Source organism: Athene noctua, chromosome 1 (genome assembly GCF_965140245.1).
Source record: "Athene noctua chromosome 1, bAthNoc1.hap1.1, whole genome shotgun sequence".
In the NCBI taxonomy this organism is placed as follows: domain Eukaryota; kingdom Metazoa; phylum Chordata; class Aves; order Strigiformes; family Strigidae; genus Athene; species Athene noctua.
The window spans coordinates 56,210,623-56,226,809 of record NC_134037.1 but is presented as its reverse complement, the minus strand read 5'-3'; the positions used below and the strand labels follow the sequence as shown (position 1 = coordinate 56,226,809).

At 37.0% G+C, this 16,187-nt stretch overlaps 1 protein-coding gene across 4 annotated transcripts in view; it reads right to left on the bottom strand.

Moving 5' to 3' along the window:
• The window catches only part of DSE (dermatan sulfate epimerase), a 36,101-nt gene that overhangs the window by 3,741 nt on the left and 16,173 nt on the right, over window positions 1-16,187 (bottom strand). For 3 of the 4 annotated variants that reach the window (XM_074923580.1, XM_074923571.1, XM_074923589.1), the window contains 3 exons: window positions 6,756-7,009; window positions 3,029-3,268; window positions 1,317-1,524 (listed from right to left, as the gene is read on the bottom strand). In XM_074923580.1, the coding sequence (XP_074779681.1) occupies window positions 1,317-1,524; window positions 3,029-3,268; window positions 6,756-7,009 (702 nt within the window). The remainder of the gene's footprint in view (window positions 1-1,316; window positions 1,525-3,028; window positions 3,269-6,755; window positions 7,010-16,187) is intronic. The other variant, XM_074923563.1, reaches the window with a different exon arrangement.

The window sequence follows — 16,187 nt, the reverse complement described above, 5'->3', positions numbered from 1 at the left end:
AAGAATATAAAACAAACACCACCACCACCACCACCACCACCACCCACCATAACTATGGCAAACAAAGCCTAACCTTCTGGCATTGTTTTTAAGCAACCAAAATAAACCAAACCATCATCAAGCCCAGTAATATTTCTGTTAGACAGGTCTTCATCAGATTTTTTCTCTACACTAACCAGAGGCCTCTGTCAGGCCCAAGACAACCACAGCTCATGACCTGCATATGGCTTCGGGTAATTCCAACCAGCATCAGGAGCCTGCTCTATATCTAGCGGTTCTTGATGGAGATTCCCCTAAAAGCAGACCTCTTTCCTAAGACTGTAATGAAAGTGGACATGCTTATCACAAGAGTGACACTGCAGCAGTAGGAAAAGGCAATTGTTGAATATTTAGATAATTTTTTTTTTACTCAGATGCTATTAAAAAAATTTCTTTCCCTTTGACATCAAAAAGAATTTCTGAAGTATAAATTCCCAAGATTTCCATGGAGACACAGGAGAAAAGAATGATGGAATGGGGTTATAGAGGAGAGATTCTGTATTTTGCAAGTAACAAGATGAAGGGTTCTTGGAGCCTAATAAACATGCATTCTAATGTGCATATCATAAATGCAAACCAGTATATATTCAATAATATTTTTCTTGTAAGAAAGAGAAATAGAGCTGACTGACTCTTCAAAAATGTACTTGTCTCCAACACAGAAGGAATTTATATCTAAAGTCTCTTGGGTCTTTTAATTTCTTACCTTTAGAAGATTGACATACAATTTATCAGAGCTGTAAATTACATGAAAAATATGGATCTAGACATCTATCATGATATTTTTTCTAAGCATAACTTACAAGTTAGTGTGCAAAATCAATTAACAGTAGCCTTATTGCCTGCATTACTTTACCTTTTAAAAGAAAGCTTGTATTATTACTTAGAGCTTTTAGAAGAAAACTATGGTTTAAATATTCACCTAATTAATTATTAAAGAACACAGCAGGATTAAAACCCATTAGAATAGACCAAATCAAGCAAAGAACATATGTGGGTAAATTTTGAGTCCTTTTGGAACTGCTTGTATCCTATAAAAGCAGTAGACAATGGAAGGAAAACACAAAAGCAAATGTAGAACAAGACAAAGGTGTTCCCTATGGCAACACATACTGTGCATCTATGCCAAGCAAACAAGTTCTGAGCCTAATGATTCTCTGGGTTGCACATGGCCAGCCTGATCTCTGCTTCTGCAGTACAAATCTAAAGATAACAAATTATCACTAACAGCAAACAGCTGTCAGGTTCCTTTTGAGCCCACTCATTCCCTTTCATACCAGAGAAATTCAGTGTGGAGTGTGCACCACCTCTGCCCCTTGGATGGTGTCCCTGGGCCCTCTGCCACTCGGTTCCTTCTGATCTGCTCTGCCAACCAGTTCCCGCTGCCGTTGCGCATGACAAATTTGTCAAGAAACACTAGCTGGCTCTCCGGCCCGTAGAACCAGTTATAGTTGGAATCTGCGATGGCCACAGTTCTCTGAAACCCTTGGGAAAAAGTGAAAAGGAATGTAAGAAAGAACAAATAAACGTACAAAGATGCATTTGTAGAGCCTGACGGTGAAGCCAAGCAGTACAAACGGACACAAATTGAAACAGCCTTTTCAGATGTTTATAGACCTACTTGTAAATGATCCATAAACAGGTTACACAGGAGCTGTTTCCTTCTACTGTAGCTAACTTGAATACTCACCTTTCTTCTTCAGCTGTCCGCTACAGACAAAGTACTACAAAAGATGTAGGCAACAATGTACCATTCGCTTCTGTTCCTCACTCAAATCTGTCAAAGATAACTTCCTCTTTACAGCTTTCACTTATCCTACGACCATCCAAACTCTCTAAAGCAAGAAAACAGAGGTTCTCCCAAGGAAAACAAAAATAAAAAATCAGCTTCACCCTGAAACAGCTAGCATGAGTTCACTTTGCTCTTAGGAACCTCTCTCCATTAGATGCCTGAGGTCTCACATGGAGTCACCACAATTCCCTACATGCCTATGCTGGCACGCCAAAGCTGCGCTCAGTCCCCCCCTTACATACACGACTAGATCTGGGGTTCTTACAGCAAATAAAGTCATCACTGTCTTTTCAACAGAAGTTGAACAATTTAAATTCCTAATGAATTGTCCTGCAAATAAGCAACAGAAAACCGTAACTGAAAACTTTAAAGGCTGCCTGAAACTAGATCTCTTCTGAAAGCTAGAAGGGGTCAGCAATATTCATTAACTTATAATGGTTTTTCATATTGTACACCTCCATCTTTCAGTCACAACCAGGACTTCAAATCAGAGATGCTAAAACACACTGTGAAAAAACAGAAAGATCCAGCAAAAGAACAGAAATATTAAACAGTCTGAAAAATTGACCCATCAGTGACATGGATATTTCTGTTTAATTCTCACATTGAAAAAAGAAAATGGCTCATATACCCCCACACAGAGAAACCTATCATTTGAGTCATTTACATTTTCCATATGAAAAATACTTTAATAAAAATGGTATAAAACTCTATTTCAATGTTTTGTGGAAAACTGGTGATCATATAAAACTTGTCTATACTTTGTTGATATTTCTACCCTAGCTTCATGATTTTCTATTTCTTTCACTTAGTATTTTAGTGTGATGATTTCTGGCAAAGGCAAAAGTCAGTTAGAATCTCAAAGAATATTATTTTTCAAATGAAAAACCACAGAAACAGATCTGTTTCAAACTCTGAAAACCAGAAATCAAATTCTGAACCATTGCTTTTTCTCCCAAATGATGTTCCTGTATTTTGACTGGTTTTAAAAGCCAGAGTTTAATAAACAATGCTTTTTAATAAGCAGTGATAAACAAGGATGTCACTGTTTCGATGGATGATGAAGGTAAAATCCAAGGAAAAGGTTATTTTAAAAAATCCAAGTTCGATGTTATTTAAAAATGGTCACTTCAAGTATGAAATTTACTGCTGCTACAAGAACTGGAAGACTCATCTTCATTTACCCAAAGGACCTACCTGGCAGAACAGTCCTGTACATAAATGCAAAGTGCTGCTTGAGCCAGGGGTGGCTGAAGTGATTGATATCAAAGTGCCTTTGGACAAGAAACATGTACTGAAACAGTGATCTGGTCGTGTAGCTGCCGTAAGCCACCCCTTCATAGAGGGAGCCATCTGTGACCTCCCGCAGCAGGACTACTGACTTCTCCATGATTGCCAACACTTGCTTGGTCCACAAGTAAGCTTCCTGAAGGTAGCCTGAAAGAAAAAAGATGATGGCAAATCTAAATACAACACCATAGATCATAGATTACATCATCTGTACTCCCACAGAGGGATCCTTTAACAGCAAGGAATCTGCAATCCAGAGCTCTATCATACAACCTAATGCTGCAGTGTCTCTGTAGTTCTAGGGTGAAAAATAAGCCACTGTATTTAAACACAGCAAAGCAAGGTCACATGAGCAAGAAAAAACTATCAAACACCTTTTGCTAATAATGTGGGACTGACTTTCCATCTTAAAAGGAGAATTTCCTTAATGTGTTCAGAACATGCAAAAAGGGAAGAGCCACGCCAAAACTATTGTATTTTAAATTAAAGCCATATGAAAACAATCTTACAGTCCCCACTAGAGGGCTCCAATAATACAAATATTCTAATCAGTCATTTTTCACTGGCATGATCACCAGCGTGGCAAGGAGATCCTCAGAGTTTAAAAATACAAAGAAGTTCACATTTGAGCTGCAGTTAACTGATATTCTACTAATTCATGTTCTATTTTAAGACATGCTCTCTTCTGCTTACATTTTCAGTTTCCTGTGCAACCTAAAAGGTTATCCAAATAGAAGTTACTTTGGAAAAGTTTTGCATGGTTAATTCCAAATGCAGATTCCTCAACTCCAGAATAAAATTAATCTTCTAACTGGGTTATCTTTCAGCCTCCACATATGCAAGACCTAAACAGTTATATTTCATCTAAAGAAAAGACTTTCAGAGATCTTACTGTTTCAGTCTGTTCTACACAATTTGAGAGCTGGGAAGAGGTTGAGAGGAGACTTTCTCGGGGTTTGTCTGCCTCCACTAAGGACCAAGAGAGCCACAGCACTGCATTTATGTATTGCAGAAGTCAGCATGTGTATCCCAGAAGAGGAAAGGCTATGCGTCTCCTCTTATTTTCTTATGGAATCACTGGCAAGAGAGGTAGGACTAAACAGGCAAACTGCCTTGCACTTCTATATGGCAACTTAGCGTATACCCAACTCAAGTGTCTGGACACAGATTTAACCACACTTATTTCTACCATATTGCAGAGCTCAGCTGGCACACATTACACACCATTACGTGGTGAAGCGGTGCCTGCTGAATGAAGCACACGTGCCAGGCAAGGGAGTATGAGCTACATTCAAACCCACTACTAGGACTGTTTCATTTCATTGCCGCAATTACTGTATTTACGCTCAGCAGAGTGATGAGCAATTCAGGCATCCTACTAGTCACGGCTGTCAAATCCTGCTCAGTTAACAGAGAGAGAAAAAATTGCAATGTCTAAGTTAAACAACCCAAATCTAACATGGTATTTTTATCTTTATATATATGCACATATATGCATGTATGTTCTGTTTACTTAGTGTATATCTATTCTATAACCTTGTACTTGTAGTGCGCTAAAAGAATGATACATTAGAATAAAAAAAAGAGACTCAACACGAGAACAAATCTCACCCAAAATTAGCAGTATCTATATCAAGTTAGGCCTTACTCAAGTTTCTTTTTTGAGTATCTGAATGTTTACTTTAACTACAAAGACTTAAATATATGTGTGTGCCTAGAATTCCTTTCAATTAGTTGCATTTTTCAGTCCAGATGTTTACATGTTTTTAAGCTGGCTAGTTAGTCTCTGCATGCCTCAATAGCTGAATTGTATTTAAAATTATTAGTTGGAATTTAAACCTTTTGGGAGAAAGGTCCACATGGGGATACATTATTGGCAATTGCTATGCATCTGATGCAGGAAGAATAATGTGTTCACTCCCTTTCTCTCTCTCTTCTTTTTTCTCCTTCAGACAAAATCTTTAATCTTGGAATGAGAATTTTTAAAAAAACCTCTTTTTTACTTTTAGACCAACAGAAAAACTACATTTAAATTTCCTTTTTTTTTTTTTTTTAAATAAAGCTGATCTATATTGAAAACTGAATTTTTATTTAGAAATAGACAGTCTGTTTTGACCTATTTTCATTTGAAGTATCACCACTATTTTCAAATTGCGCATGTGTTGCTGAATTTGCTTGTTTTTTTCCCCTCCAAAAAACCCCCACCAACCTTTGGTGAAAGAAATATTGCCCAACTTTATTTGTGATGTTACCATTGTTTGGCACAAAACATGCTTATGGTCTATACTTTAACAAAAAGCAGAGTCATCTTGCAAACTGCCAGCTTTCTGCACCAACGGAGGCTCAGAGAAGGATGGAATTATGAGTAATTCAGCAAAAACCACTGAATAAATATGGTCTGAGTCTTCAATTTGTGGAAGGCAAGATAAGAGGAAAGGGAATAACTTCCACACATACTCTCGCTGCTTTTCAGCATAGGCACATCAGTGAATACGCTTGTTTTGACAAACACAAAAAGATGACCTCCTAATCACAGTAGATGCCACAGTTTTTTGTCACACTTCTTTGGGCATCTGAAAGCTCCAACACTGCGCAGATGTGCCTTTACTTGGCAGGGTGGAACTGCTTGGCAATGCCATCAGCATCTAGAAACTCGATTTTCCTTGACTTGCAGCAAGTAAGTAGTTCCACTGGGCATCATGCTTTCAAAATACTTCTAGCACATATTAAATAATCGCTTGATAAAATACTGACACACTCTTATAAAAGCAGAAGCTGACTCCATGACTTCCACCTTTCAGCTGAAGTACCACTGGGGTTTCAAGTCAGGATTTCTTATCTGTTCTCTACCTCTGACTCTGACTTGCACTTTCGTTTACACTGTGTATCACTCAGACAGGAGGAGAGGGATAGCCCACAGGCAGAGCAGCCAAAAGGAACTGATGAGGTTATTCAGCTGGGAACTGGGAAGGATGGATTTAAGTCCCCCAAGCAAAGACGACAATGACAGCTGGCACAGACGCCTCTTGGATGAAGGTTATGGGGTGCAAGGGCATAGTTCAGAGGGAAAAAGGTAAAGCCCTGCTCATCTCCATAGAAAAGGATGCTGGAAAGAAAGGCCCTGAGCTGTGGCCTTCAGGTGGATAAAGTTACACATTACCAACTCTCTCAGGGAGACAGGACAGGAAATTTCAGGTTATCCTCCTGCTGTCTATCTCCCAGCTCAGAGCACGGGGTGTTTCTGACTGCTGACCTCCTTAATGCATTCATTGTGTAAGAAGACCAAGTTGCTCTTTACTCATAACCAACCCTGAAAGACACTGTCTGTAAATCTGGACTGGATAGACTATACACAAGGGGATTTTTAATTCTTACAAACAGCAAGGTAAGAATTTCAGAATCAGTTAGATAACTACATTTATATACACAGGTACACATGCATATATATTACACCTTGTACATCTGCCCAGAGTTTTGTTCTATTCAGTAAATTAATTTTTTCTAGGCAGAAAAAGGGCAAACCTAGTACTGCTGTACTCTCGGGAGCATTTCTATCAGTTCCTGAACTTTGCTGCATAAATGGCTGAGTGAGTTGAAACAGTTCAGGAAAATGTTCCTATGGTTTAGCACATACCTTGATTCATCAGAACCAGGCTTCCAGCCAACAGGGCCACACAGTTGGTAGGCTGGTGGTTGTGAAGGTACTGGAAGCCCCATCCACGTCTGTATGATGTTTCGTACATATATCCCGAGGCATTGGCAATTACCTCAAGAAATCTCTCCTGTTGAGTCTTGCTAAGATAGCTGTACAAGAAGTCATATGCAGTGGCAAAACCAACTAAGGAGTGAGCAAGAGGGACCTCGTCCCACGGGGCATCCTTCACTAGCCTGTCAATAAAGAAAGATCCCAGTTAATTGAGTTTCACCGACTTATTTTTTCTCCATTACCAAACTGTGAGGTCTGTATGCCTTAATGTCTCTGAAGCTAGACAATTCATGTTGAATTTTAACACAGTAGTAAGCTAATTATCAAGTCTCTGAGACCATTTTTTTCTTTCATAAGTATGAACAATGTTAACCTTCAACGCTCATTAATTTTATTAGAAAGATTAAGTTGTTAAATATTAAAACAGTGCTTGCAATATTCTAGGTTTTGCTAGGAGAAACGGATATGCAGAATATTGATTGTACAGAAATGGAATCTATTTATCTGAAGCAAGATTCACATCATTTTTGTGAGAAAGCAATATCCCATAGTTTATACTCCTTCAAAAATCTGTAACAAACTTTTCCTTTTCCAAAGAAGCCAAATGCTGATAAATTCCTGAATGATGGCTATGGGACTGAAGTTGTCTTTAAAGCAAATATAATAACATAACTCACCATGCTGTTTCTTCATTTTTCAAATGCATTCAAGGATAGAAGCAGAGATGGTGAAATTTACTTTCATGATTACAGTTCAAATGAAATTAATAGCATTAAAAAAAAAGTGTTTAACATAAAATAGAGGTAAAATGATGCCACTACTCAAAATTATTATCTAGGAACTACTGGCTTGTATCCGATAATTACACTGAACTTAGCAAAATATCAAATTTGTACCAAGAAAATTCATAATGGAGGTGGAAGTAGTGTACAACAAGTATTTCTCTTAAATCAAGCATATGCTGTGTATCAAGTACTTTCAGGCCACGGATTTACAGACAAGGAAGTATCAGTGAAAAAAATCTTTGATAAACTGAAAAATCATCAGTTGTTTTCATGGTTGTTCTCTTCTTTCACTTTCTTTGCAATATATTTTTTATTTTGGAAATGAATTTTAAATTGTTGAGATGAGAGAGTGTCTACTGCAATCGGTGGAAACTATGCCGTGATCCTTAAGATGTGCACCTTCCAGCTTCAACTATTCTATGATTCTATAAATATGTTTTCAACTTAATTCAGGTAAGCAGTAGTGTGAACAACCAGATGAGAAAAAATACCAAAAGAGCAAGATTTTTAAAAAATACTCATTCTGCTATAGGAGAATTTATTTGCATTCAAAATGCATGAACAAACCGCATAGAAATTACGACCATCAGCCTAGGGCACTGCAACTATGGTAAAATGCAACATGTACAAGTGAGAAAAATTACCTGTAATTTTTATTTCAGTATATTTAACAACACTGGAAGAATCAATGAACTTGGCACATTTATACCTGTATGCAATGAAAGCCTCTGTAGGTGTTTTGATTAGCTGAATTTCCAACAGTTCTAAGTGCTCACCTTCTGTCAGCTTCAACCCCAACTTCTGCTGGGTGAAGTTATAAATTCATTTTTCTTTTTTTTTTAAATTAAATCTTTATCTCACAGGTTTTAAATTAAATACATTAATGTATTCAGCATTGAGCAGCAGGTTTTGACTTTTTTTTTGAACCAGGGTTTTTATTATTTTGTTTGCACAATTTTGCTTCTTGGTTAGGAGACAGTCATTTACAGAAAATGGTTATGAACAATATTAAGACAGCCAGCTGTAAGTGTGATAACAAGTAACTGTCAAAGCATCAGGAAAAAAAAGTCCTAAAAATCTACTATTCATCATCTCCACATCCGCATGCTGCTCTTTATGGTCAATACTGGGAACATTTCTCTGTCATATTTTTCCTGGTTCAAACTCTAAACTTATCAGTGAAGACTTCCAGCCAGGTATAGTAAAATTTCTTACTTATGTTATCACTTAATTGTTGTGCACAAAATCACAGACCTGTAAGCCAAAACATTTGCATGCTTTTCCTAGATGCTCATTCTTTTCATACTTTCAGATAAACTGGAAGAAAATGTAGCTGAAATGGGCAAGAAACTCTTCCTACTCTCCAGATTTATTTACACTGTGCCACTGAGGCACAAAAATTGAAATTTGAATTAACTGATTATTTGTCAATCTCACTTAATTCTCTGCATCTCTATTTCTGCCTTTTCATCTTTCTTTTTCAGTGAAAAAGTTCTTAAAATGTTGTTAGTCCTATACATAGAAGTAAAGTTGCGTTCTATAATTGTTACATGCAACACCCTGACACCGTGATTACTGTCAAAAATCCTCTGACACATGAACAAACGTTTGACCAGCTATATCACGAATCCTAATTTCCGACGTATTTTTAGTTTTGCTTTTCACAAAACCTTTGCACATTCAGAAATTGAAGTTCAAATGGGTACAGGAAATATCACTTTAAAGGCCTCTGCCTGGAACAGTTACAAAGTGATTGAGGCTAAGCGATATTTTAGGGGGAAAGAAAAGAACAATGAAAGAATTTGAGTTAATTTAAAACATTTAATTCAAAGTTCAGTATCCTTATGACAACACACAAATTGCTACTTAGAATGTGCTTAAAGATATTTAATGATCTTTACCTGACTTCATCTTAAATGGGATTTGACAGTGGAACTGATTTACTGTAACTTTCATCATTAAGATCTAAGCTAACTTTACGTTTGGTTTTGAATGCAATACTGAATAAAATTCTATACTATAAGAGTGTATATTAGTCCTTGTCACACCACTTCTGATAAAATAGAAAGCACTCTTCTACATTGTAAGTGCTAAATCCATCAGTTATGACTGCATTTAGTTTGCTGATTTCATCAGAAAAACCCCCCAACATTTCAGTGTAAAAAACCTTATGTTAGGCATTCTAAGAGTACATACTGGCATAGATACCCAGCTCAGGTTAGACAAAGTAATTTTCCCTTCAATTGCAATTCTGTATATTAAGTCTTGCATAGAATTTAACAGTGATAACACAAGTAATACAGAAAATTAAAGATGACGATTTAAAGACACTCATTTCTAAACATACAAAACCACAGTCAACATCTGTTCTTAAAATTAAGCTCTCCTAAAGCAATAACTCTTTAGCTGATATAAATCAGTGCACCTCCATTAACTGAATTTCATTGGAACCAAGCAATGTACACCAAACCATGTGGAACATGATTCACAAGAAGAATGGTCAAGTAGCAAGCATTAAATGCTTTTTGTATCTAAATTACGCTCTCATTTTTCAAATGGATCTCCAGTGTCAGAACTGGTAAACAGCCTGGCTGATAAACCGTGGGAAAGCATGGTACCATAGGCCTGTACCAAACATATGCTGAAAAAGAGTTTTCAGGGATATTAACTACCATGCTCTGAAATATTAGAGAAAAGTTGTGTGTATTTATACAAATAAAGATAGGTAAAAACATGCCAATGCTTTGCACTGAAAATCAGCTATTTTCTAAGCATCTCAGGAGTGAAACTTGGCATCACATAGTATGAACCTCAGCTTAGCAATTAACTGTGTCTAAAGACAGCAAGTAACTTTTACCTCAATGCTGCATTAGCCTCTTTGGTCTTTTAAAGGCATCAGATATTAAAAACAAGAATTCAAGGTAAATAAAAGTATCTATAATGGACTCTTTAGTACAGAGCAGCTACTTAGTTGCAAACAAACACTTTCAGCAAAGGCAACTGTTCTAGAAATTCTAAAAACACATTTTAAAATAACAGCTAAACCATAAATGCATCCCTACAGATAGTACAAAGAATTTTTTTTTTACATGCTTATATACCTATACTTGTCTTTGGAAGAACTGCCTATCTGGAAATTTGAGAAGGTTTATAAAGGAGCAAAAAAGTGCTGAATGGGTTTGCTACCTAATGATCAAAGTCCATAAACATCCAAAGCCATATGCATCGTTCTGCACAGAAAACTGCTGTCTGGACAAATTCTGTGAATAGCACAGGAAAATTACAGGCCTGGGGTATTCTTTTAAGCTCTCTTCATCTGTGTAATATAAAATATTTTTGTTACTTTATTTTAAACATTTAGAGTTTGATATAAATCCTCCATGAAGAAACTGTGGAAATAAAGACATCATGGATAAGGTTGGTATTATGGATAAGTAGTAGGGTTTTTCTACATGTGTTGAGAATTTCAGCACAGTGCAACATGGTTCTCTGTTTTACATTTGCCACCTTTGTCATTATACAATGAACAATGAATCTGAAGGGGGAGGGGGCGGTAACACTCAGTTCTTCAATCATCAATTTATGATATCAAGAACCATCACTCATGCACTGCATTGTCCAAGACTAAGGGTGTACATACTACCTTCACTAAATGGGATTCCATGCTCTAAATAGGTAAAACAATTGTACAAAATTTTGGATGGGAAGTAAAAAGCAGTATCAACAACAACAAAACCAACAATAAAAACTGTGGTAAGATTACCACAACCTCTCCATTTCCCGACAACACCTCTAACGCTGCTAATGTCTTTTCTCTAAGTAGAAAGAGTTTTCTGTATTTTCCCCTCATTTCTCTCTACTAATAACTACTTCCTTACTGAAACCTTAAGTATTAGCACTTCTCTAAGAAATGTAAGCCAAGAGGGAAAAAACACTATCTGCCCAGTTCAAGGCAGGATTTAAATCAAATTCTCCTGCTTGAGTTCCCTGATCATGGCCTGTGGGATGTTTAGAATCACCTTCCCTTCACTTTGTATCCAGTTCTTAAAAACAGATCGAAGTAAATACGAAAAGTAACACTCTCTAACTAGAGAAATAATATACGCTTCCAGGCAATGTGAGATCTGATTTCTAATATTTATGTCGATATGTAATATGGCATCACTGCATACAAAATGAAGCATTAAGCACACCCTGACACATATATTACACAAGTAATCCACATCCTAAAGTTTAATGCTCCAAACTTTCCCATGACAAATTACTTACTGCAGAATAACTCCTGGAGGTTGAGGGCAGATTAAGCTAATGATTGAAGGAAGCATGCCAATACTCCCTCCTTAGTACTGAATCACTCACTCTCACTAGGTGGATGCAAAGGAGACAAGTCAGGGCTCCTTTTTAAAGGCTTACAGGTGAAAATTAGTTCAAGGACAGCCCTCTAGTACATTTTGTTGCAATCTGTCTTAAGAGCTGGTATGTAGCTAACAGCATGGTTCAGTTTAATGCACATTAAATGTCAAGTGTGGATGCAGATGTGTCATGTAATGGCACCAGCTGATCTCTTGATCCTGAAATTGATTGTGTAATTGCACAGTCTTCCGAATGCCAATGCTCTGGCATCCACAGACCCTTGCTATTGTTCTGATCCACTTCTGGGGGAAGGAGATACAGCTTTAAACTTCCTGTCAGGCAAAGGAGAGAACTATTCTTCCATGGCCAGAGGGAGTATACATACCTACCAAGGGGAATGAGACCACCAACATTTGTTTTATAAACTAGACTCAATTTTCGGTATTTTTCATACAAAGCCTCCAAAACAAAAATTTTACTTGTGCTCGAATGGGGCTTTTTTCTTCACTAATGGAACAATATCTTCCAATTTTTGTTTTGGAAAGAAAGAAGAAGAATCCTTGAAAAAATCTGTTTCATCCAAAACAACCTCTCATCTTTCACCCTTTCCACAATTTTCTGGTTGTTTGACAAAACAAAACCCCCATTATCTGCACAATCTAAGCGCTCTGTCATTTGCAACAACAAAAATGTTAAGAATAAAAAATGTCCTTGAAAAACTGATGATTTATATTTCCAGTGTCTAAGATAAAACATGACAAGTTTGTCTTCATCTCTTTACCAGTCACGTTTCGGCAGCAGCCACTCTGGCGTGCTTTGTGTTCATTGTGGCTCAGTTCACAAGAAGACAGGCAAAGGAGTGGTTAAATGTAAATGGCTACATTCATATTAATATGGAAAAAAGAGGTAGCATATAGACAACATTTTCAGAAGTTTTAAGAACTTACTATAAAAGTAGAATTGTACTGCTTAGTGTTGAGAAGGCAACTAAAACTTTAATCCTTTGGAAACCTTCATCTACTTTCTATCCTCTTTCTCTGTTTCCCCATAGGTCTATAAACATTTTGCCACTTCTAAAGGTTCTTTCAGATCCTCTTCTCTCATTTTTGGCTTTGATCACAAGAGAGTCCTTTTCACACTGGGCTCACTCTCAGCATCCATCATGATCCTTCTGTGTTGACACATTAATAAACAAGAACTGAGTCTGGTTTAGTAGTTCTCAGTGACATATTAAGCAGACACAGAAATTTATGTTATTATTTCAACAGATTACCTACAGCTCTTGTTGCAGCAAATTTTTATACCAGGCATGCCACAAAGTGAACTCCCTGTAGCTACCACAGAACTTCAGTGCTAATTTATCTCCTAGAGATCCTATCAATTAAAAAAGGTATAAAAGAAACTCTTCAAAACCCAGCTAGTCATTCAAATTTCAGTCATTCACCATTTCTATTTTTAAATGCTACATATGAAAAAGATAAAAACAGTATGAGGGTTTGATATTTCACTTACTAACTTAATAATACTTATATATTCCAGATAGCAAATTCACCCTCCTACCCTTTCTTTTCTTTTCTTTTTCTTCCTCCCTATAGGAGACTATCTCAGCATCCCCCAAGCTTCTTTGATACTAACTTCTATGCCACAGTCTTATAAAATCCTCCTAAGTTTTCTCTGAATGTGACTGCTGGTTGATTTTTGGGAGTCAAACAGATGTTCTAAATTTGTGGTGTCAGCACAGACTCACTTGATTTCAGCTTGGCTCACGTGAATTTATTATAGTTATACATTTATCTACACATTTAATTATTTATATTTATGTATTTTTACTTTGCAATTCATGTTGTTCAACACTGAGCACTATCTGGATACTAACAGCAATAGTCCCATAGCATGCTCCAATACTTTTAATAAACAGGGACTAACAGAAGTCTATAGGATTGCTGGTCAATAAGAAATAGCAGAAAGGTCACGGATTTGTTATGCTGAAGACTCCTGTTAGCTTCTCCTTACTGGCTTCTATTTCCTTGGAATGTTTGCACGTGCTTGACAGCAATTATCTGCCCTATGAAGCTCACAGAGCAAGGCTTACTGTCAAATCCCACACCTTACTGCACATTGGTAACATACTTGACTTTAAAAACGGTGTGTCAACTATGTGTAAAAAAAAAAAAAAAGTACAGCAATCTCTTGTCTGGCAGTTGCAAATGGGAATATCTCCTGCTGTAAGAAGAATGCAGAATTTGTGAACTTCTAAGGCATTTGTTTATAAGGTGAGCTTAGTAAAGAAGAGAGTTTTTCACTGCTTTGTCCAAAGCACAGGATTTGACTGGACTCTTATTTCTGCACAATGTGTGACTCCGATTACATCACTCTGCTCAGTGCAGGAACGGGCCGAGGCACCATATGGAAAGAATCAAGAGTACAGATCCCCTTGGCCAAAAACACACTTCTGGTGGGGAGTGCTCTAGGGGCCAGTCAGAGATAAAATGCCAGAAAATGCATTTATATCCTCTGTTCTCTGTAAAATAAGATAATATGGCATTAATGTAAGGACAAACTTTCCCTAAGATTTTAGGCAGCATCTAGATATCCCAGGAAAACCAATCTATTTTTACAGAAGCATTAATGCACTACGTTTTCCTGCTCTTGCTAGTCTCCAGAACATTGTCCGTTCCCATATTATTTTGGGTGATTGTTATAGTTAACTATTAGCCATTGCCCCTTTGTTTATTTTAAAATGTAAACCTACTCCAGGATGTAGCAATTACGGATGCTCTGTTATGAGCAGCACGCCTATCAACATCGCTTGTTATGACAAAGGGCTCAAGCCGTTAGCCTACATGAATGGGAACTCAATTAAGAGTGTACTTTATTATGTGATATAAAATAACTATTGTAATAGATGAAAAAAGACAAAAGTGCTTAATTACATGCCTCTTCCATACATGTATCAATTAGCAGAAGACCTTCTCATAAATGTATCCTGAGATATTGAACCATATTTGGACTATTGAGGATTCTCGCTAATGTAAAGATGAAATTTAAAATGTCAGTCTCCTTAATCTCCTAGCATTCTGGGACAAATAATCAGTGACATTTTAAACTGTATTTATTTTATCCAACTACTGCACAAACTACCAAAATACACTTTCGTTTTCTGGTAAGGCTTAAATTTGGTTTAATATTGCCACATAAATTAGAAGAGACTCATCCAACTATATTTTTTTTTTTTTAATTCTAGTTATTTTAAGTCAATGCAATGTCAGCAGAAGTCAAAAGAAATCCAGATTATACTGTGGAAACAATCAACCTGCCAACAAGGAATCTATATGACTACCAGATTTAACTTTCCAACAAACACTGATGAATCTGTCAGTGATAAAAAGACATTTTGGGGCTATTTACATGGCAGTCTAGGCACCTACATTATAGCGGAAGTCTAGGGAGAGAATAATTTACTTATCCTATTGATACCTCTCTGGACAAGCCCTCTTTACTGACACATAAGGAGTTTTGGCAGATGAGTCTCTGAACATTCAAGACTCCTAACTTTGGCGACATCAAAACCGCTCCTTCTTTCCACCCTACTCATCAGAACATGCATGCCCTCAAATTATTTAATAACATTTGTAGTATATCACTGAGAATGATCTTTTCCCCAAGGTCTGAGGGAATCTAAACATGCCTAAATAGACTGGACAACTACTTTTTTTTTTTTTAATTCCATTACTGTGACATTGCCAGAACAGTTCACATACAATCTTACTCACTGCTTTAGATGCTGTAACATCTAAACACGTGCTAGTAACACTCAGGCTACAACTCTATTTGCTATGTTTGTTCTCACAGTCTCTTCTTTCATGGAGAGGTGTGTGCAGGAACTTGTTTTCTGGTAATTTTTTGTTGAGTTTCTTAGGAAAAAACAGATTTACCTAATCTGTCTGTCCACTCCTTCAGCTTCTGAACCTGCTGACCTATTTGGGCAAAGCCGGGCAGAGAAGTACATGCCTCAGAGATGTTACATTCCTACACTTTCCTGAAAACCACTGTTGGACAAGGGAGAGGGATCTATATTACCGCCATCACTGAGGGGGCTATAGTGTCAACTCCATGTTGACAGCATTCAGCCATAATCCCTCAGGAAAAACAAAAATGGAAATCAGATCTGTGTTTCTGTCACAGTATTTGAAAAAGTGGCCAACTGGAGGTTATACAAAGG